The sequence below is a fragment of the Pogoniulus pusillus genome, chromosome 37 (genome assembly GCF_015220805.1).
Source record: "Pogoniulus pusillus isolate bPogPus1 chromosome 37, bPogPus1.pri, whole genome shotgun sequence".
Classification (NCBI taxonomy): Eukaryota; Metazoa; Chordata; class Aves; order Piciformes; family Lybiidae; genus Pogoniulus; species Pogoniulus pusillus.
Window position 1 is genome coordinate 9885390 of NC_087300.1, and position 5846 is coordinate 9891235.

At 50.7% G+C, this 5846-nt stretch overlaps 1 protein-coding gene across 2 annotated transcripts in view; it reads right to left on the minus strand.

Moving 5' to 3' along the window:
• The window catches only part of KDM1A (lysine demethylase 1A), a 45931-nt gene extending 43486 nt beyond the window's left edge, over positions 1-2445 (minus strand). For both annotated transcript variants that reach the window (XM_064172528.1, XM_064172527.1), the window contains exon 1: positions 2120-2445. In XM_064172528.1, the coding sequence (XP_064028598.1) occupies positions 2120-2404 (285 nt within the window). In that variant the 5' untranslated portion in view covers positions 2405-2445. The remainder of the gene's footprint in view (positions 1-2119) is intronic.
• Between the last annotated feature and the right edge of the window lie 3401 nt (positions 2446-5846).

The window sequence follows — 5846 nt, forward strand, 5'->3', positions numbered from 1 at the left end:
TGTGTCCAGTCCCTTTATCTCTCAGACGAGACTGTTCAGAACTGTACACAAGTTTGCCAAAGAAATCCCACCCATGTCCTACACAAAGCCACAGCTTGCAGAGTCTTCTGTTCTCTGGAAATTCTTACCCTGCTACAGATCACGTTTGTCTCTCCTCCAAGATGGTTACATTTGACACAAGACCAAAAAGTAATATAAAATTCGTTATTTGTAATATAAAATTCATTATCTTGTTTTGTTCTCCAGGAAGAACAAATAATATTATAAGCTAAAAAGACTTGCTCCTCCTGAAAGAAACATGGAAACCCCAAGAGGAAACCTAGAACGAAAGTGTTTCACACTGTTTAATAAACCAAGATTTGGTCTAAAGTTAGAAAGTTCTGCATGTTGCTGTTGAATTCTCCCAGCTAAAGGAAAGGAAAAAAGTTCTTCTCACGATGTGTAGCCACTGGCACATTAAAAAGAAAGAAGTTTCAATATCCTACAGATCAGCTTCTACAAATGCACAGTCGTCATCAAAGGAATAGCAAATCTTCATTCCCAGGCAGTAAAACATATTCCATGATTTGCCATCTTTCAAGCACGTACATTCCGTCCTGCCCAGTTTTGCACACTGTTGAGCAAAGGCCATTTTGCAAACTCCCACTCTGAAGGCATTTGAAACACAAACCGGTTCTGCCCAAAGACCCATCCTCCTTGACCACACACAACTGTCAGAGAATAATCAAGTCCAATAAAAACCTAAGCTTTCCCCTAAGTTTATTTTTAACCTAGATACTCTCTCCAAATGAGTTCACACCGCAAACCTTGCGGTAAGGCTGGCCTGAAGTGATCACAGGGATATAATATGATAGAGATGAATGCAGATGAGTACGGTCAGTGCAGAGAAAAGTCACTGAAATACGACCCAGAGGCAGCACGCTAATTGCTGCTTGATACACACCACTGTACTGCATATAAAAAAACCAAGCAAAACCCTTCTGAAGATCACAGAAAGGATTGGGTCAGAGGTCACCTTTAAGATCATCTGGTCCAACCGTCCCCCTTTCCCTGGGCAGAGATATCTTTCACTAGGATCAGGCTGCTCGAAGCCCCACTCAACCTGACCTTTAACGCTTCCAACGACAGGACGTACACAACTTCCCTGAACAACTTGCTCGTCTTGCACTACTTTCTCTGAAATCCTACCTTAGGTCAAATTGACATCAATCCTAACTCAGACTGGTCTCTCCAACAGCTCCTATGCGCAAAGAACCGTTCCAGCTATCACGTCACGGAAGAACCCTGGAGAGCAAGACGGTCAACGCTACGGCTACAGTATAACAGACTTCGTAACAGTAGTTTCAGCCTCTGTATCAAACGCACCCAGCTCTCACAACAGCCATGACCTCCAAAGTCTTCTGCAACAAGGTCTGCACCAAAACTTTTCCCACCAAACAGGAGCTCAGAATCACAGGCCAAAATTATCGAAAACTTCTTATGGCCTTTAGCTTTAACACAGCATTGTTAAACGGGCAAGGGTAACAGCTGTAACACAGCATCGGCTCAACTCTACAGCACCAACTGAGAGAGGCTGAAGAACAGCCTCTATAAAGTGGAAAAGCAGCCCCATTCCAGGCACATGAGCCTCAACAGAGGCTGCATCCATACACTCCCAGCAAGACATTCGTTCACGATTAGCTGAGAGGAATTATGATAGAGTGCCAGGATCGTTTTGGCTTGGGGTTCTACTTTTTTCGTCCGAGTACCTGACCAGGAAGCTCTACAAAGTTCCGAGGGCTGCTGCAGACGCTGCCCTTTGTGACAGCGCCCGAATTCTGCCTAGTTCCCCTGAGGCTTAGCACAGAACGAGACCTGTGCATTTGCTGCCCGCACGCCTTCACGCTCCTGCCGAAGGCGCCTTCCCCCGGGCAATGCCCTCACTCCGCACGCTAGTGCCGCCCGACAGAGCCTGACCAGACAAGATGAAGTCTGCTCCCTCCTCTCCGGGACGAGTCCCGGTCGCAGCTCCAAGGAGGGGCGGGGCTCGAAGCCTAACGGCCGCAGCAGATCCCGCCCAAGGCCGCGGCGACCACCAGACCCTCGCTCCAGCCCGCAGCCCCAGCCCACCTACACCTACTTTGGCCCGCTTGCGGCGGCTGGTCCTGCGGCCTTCGGGGGTCTCGGCGATGCCAGTGGTTTCGGCGCCGGGCGTAGAGGCCGCACCGGCGGCCGGCGGCTCGGACAGACCACCCGGGGGCGAGGCCCTCGGCGGCTCCTTCTTGCGGGGAGTGCGTTCCGCGACCCCGCCGCTCTCAGCAGATGACCCCAGAGCTCCCGCGGCGACGGGCGGAGGCGGCGGCACCTCGGGCCCACCCTCGCCGCCCGCCGCCGCCTCTACCGCCTTCTTGCCCCCCGCCAGCATCGCCCCAGCCGCGCCGCACAAAGGACCCCCGAGCACGCCGCCGGCAGCAGCGCCTATGACGTCACCGCCGCCTCACAGCGCGCGCGCTAGCCCTCCGCACCGCCCCCAGCCGCGCGTGCGCAGAGAGCGGCGCCGCCCGCGAGCCTCCGCGGCAGCAGGGGGCGCGCGGGAGCCGCCAGAGAGCCTCCGGCCGCGGGCGCAGGGAGCCGCTGGGGGTGCGGGAGGTGCGGAGTGGTTTCGGGGGCAGGGACCGTCCCGGGCCATTTTGCCAGCTACCCTGCAGTGGGCAGGGGCATCTTCAGCTAGGTCAAGTTGCTCAGGGAGCCATCAGGTCTGGCCTTGAAAGGCCCCAGGGATGAGGCCTCCACAGCCGCGGGCAACCCGTGCCAGTGCCTGGCCGCTCTCATTGTGCAGCACTCCTAATGTCCAACCTAAAGCTGCCCTGCTCCACTTCCAAACGTTGCCCTTTGTGCTATGCTCTCAGGCCCTTCTGAACAGTCCCTCACCAGCCTGCCTGCACATCCCATTCAGATCATAGAATCAGCCAGGTTGGAAGAGACCTCCAAGCTCATCCAGCCCAACCTATGTCCCAGCCCTGTCCAACCAACCAGACCATGGCACAGCTTGAACACCTCCAGGGATGGGCACTCCACCACCTCCCTGGGCAGCCCATTCCAATGCCAATCACTCTCTCCGGCAAGAACTTCCTCCTGACATCCAGCCTAGACTTGCCTTGGCACAGCTTCAGACTGTGTCCCCTTGTTCTGTTGCAGGTTGCCTGGCAGAAGAGACCAACCTCACCTGGCTACAGCCTCCTGAAAAGCCTACTGAAATGCAGCTCTAAGGTCTCCCTTGATAGAGGAAATGGAGGATGGAAAATATAGAATGTGACAGCCTAGGTAACCATTCACTGTACAAAGCATCATCAATCAGGTATATGCAAAAAGAAAGATGGTTTAGGCATGAGAATGGCCAGAAGCACTCCCATGGAGAAGACGAATACTGTATTCAAAGATGAGAACATCAGAAACTTTGGCCAAGAATGTGATACATAACTGGTGCCAGATGGACAAAAGGTAAAAAGGATAAACCGAGGAAGACATGGAGCCTTAACCAGAAAGACCCCAAAAAACGCCCACCAGGTGGCAATGAGCACATGAGAAGAGGCAGATGTTACAGAACTGATTGTAATAATTCCACCTTGTCCTAGAACTAATTGTACTAACCCTACCCATGTATGAATATATATGATTTTGTAGCTTACTTACCTTATCTGAACAAGGTGCAGGTGTGCAGGGTTTGGTGGAGTGATCCTCCCTGTCACCCAGCACCATAGAATAAACATACCTTCTTCACAGTACTTTGTGTGTTGTGGGGTTCTTTCCACAAGTCACCCTGGAGCCTTCTCCAGGCTACACAGCCCCAACTCTCCCAGTCTGTCCCCATAGTAGAGGTTCTCCAGCCCTCTGATGACTTTTATGATGCTGCTTTGGACCGTTTCCATTAGGTCCAGGTCTCTCTTGTGTTGGGGGCCCCCATATCTGGACACAGCACTGCAGGGGAGGTCTCCCCAGAATAGAGCAAAGGGGCAGGATCCTCTCTCCATCTCTGGCCACGTTGCTTTGGATGCAGCCTGGGCTGCCCTTGGCCTTCTGGGCTGCAAGTGCCCATTGCTGGTTCCTCTCCAGCTTGTTACCCACCTGCTGCCCCAAGTCCTTTTCTGCAGGGATGCTCTAGATCTCATCATCCCCCAGCCTGGACTGAGAGTAGAAGATTGCTCCCACCCAGCTGCATTTCCTGTTGTTGAACCTCATGAGGTTCAAAGATGGAGGCCGGAATGAAGTCTCAGTCTCATTGCTGGCAGTGTCACATGCTGTAGTCCTTGCTATTTCTACACGGAATTGGTGCCTTTAGAATTATTATTTTTTAGTCTTTTATCTCAGTTACTCACCTGGCCTCGGAGTGTTCCTTATTAAGTCTGTCCTGCAAGCTTCCCAAGCACCAAGGTGAATCAACACACCTCAGTTCACTTTCATGGCATCAGACAAATTAACCTACACATTCTGTTCCACAGTTCCCCTACCTGCACATCTAATCTACATAGGAAGCATTGGGACCTGCTGGCAACCAAGAACAGTGAGAAGCCCCGTGATCACTGCAGTCCTTTGTGGACACAATTATGTCCAGAGCATGATTCATGGAGTCCCTTGACATATGGAAAGGAAAACATTTGTGTCTATCTCCATAAAGCATTCCACTTTTAGTCTTTCTCACAAGGCTGAACTTTTCCTCAGTGCATGTCCTCCCCAAGCTTCTGCATATGCCACCAGGAAAAGCTGATGATGGAAAGCTGGGAGCTATCAGTTTTTGGGCAGGACACTGCTGATCAGTGCTCACTAGCCCCACAGATGCCTTCATGGAATGCACAGCCAGAGGTGTTCTGCTCTGGGTTCTCCTGAGTACTTCAACATTATTAGCTGAGGGTAACAGAAAACAAAACCCCATTCTTGCTAATTTCTTGTCCCTCTCCTCCAAACTGGTGATTGCTCTGAAGGGATGTGAGGGTGATCCCAGGAGGTGCACCTTGTCCTCAGTCTAGTCTCTACTAGCTGGCCACGAGACCCTGTAGCATTCAGAGAGCTAGGAAGGCAGCATCTGCACAGAAAGATTTAGGTGTGACTTTGACCATTGTCAGAAGTGGAGGAAGCAACTAAAGATTACAGAAGGTCTGCTTTATTTACCCTTCTGAACTGAGAGAATTAAGTGAATCCTTTTATTTTGAAGGTCTGTGTGCTAGTTTGAAGCAAGCTAGAATGTTTTGGTAACAGAACTAGATAATGGGCAGTGAAATGAAAACAATTGATGTCAACTTCTCTCATAGTCTCGCTGAGAACTCTGGGAAGAAGAAAGACTTTTTCTCCATTTTATTTCACTCTTGCTTTTGCCTTAGACCTGGTCACATCTCATTAACCCTGCTCCTACTAACCTTGCTCCCTAACCTCTTGGCTGCACCTCCTTTCTTCCTGAGAACTGGGGTAAGGTTGAGAGGGCCGGGGGGAGGTGTTGGGGTGGTTTGAGAGCCCCTCCTGGGGACTCAGGTTTCTGGGAGGGGAGTTGTGCTTTTGTATTGTTTATCCTTTGTATATTTCTGTATATAATTGTATATAACTGTATATATTGTAAATAGCTGCTTGTAAATTCTGCTAGCTGTAAATAAATTGCTTCATCTATATTCCCAGGGTCCGTCTGAGTTAGCTGGGGCAAATACAAAAGTGTGGGGGGGCGGGGTAACCCCCAAACCATCACAGTCTGTTTATTAAATGCAGCTGACAGGACAAACAGGCTCCCCATACCTGTAAAACTGTCTCCTAAGGCCCTATCTATAGTTTAGCTTCATAGTCACTGGGGTATAAACAAAATTAGAGTAAGGTGTACAAAGGAC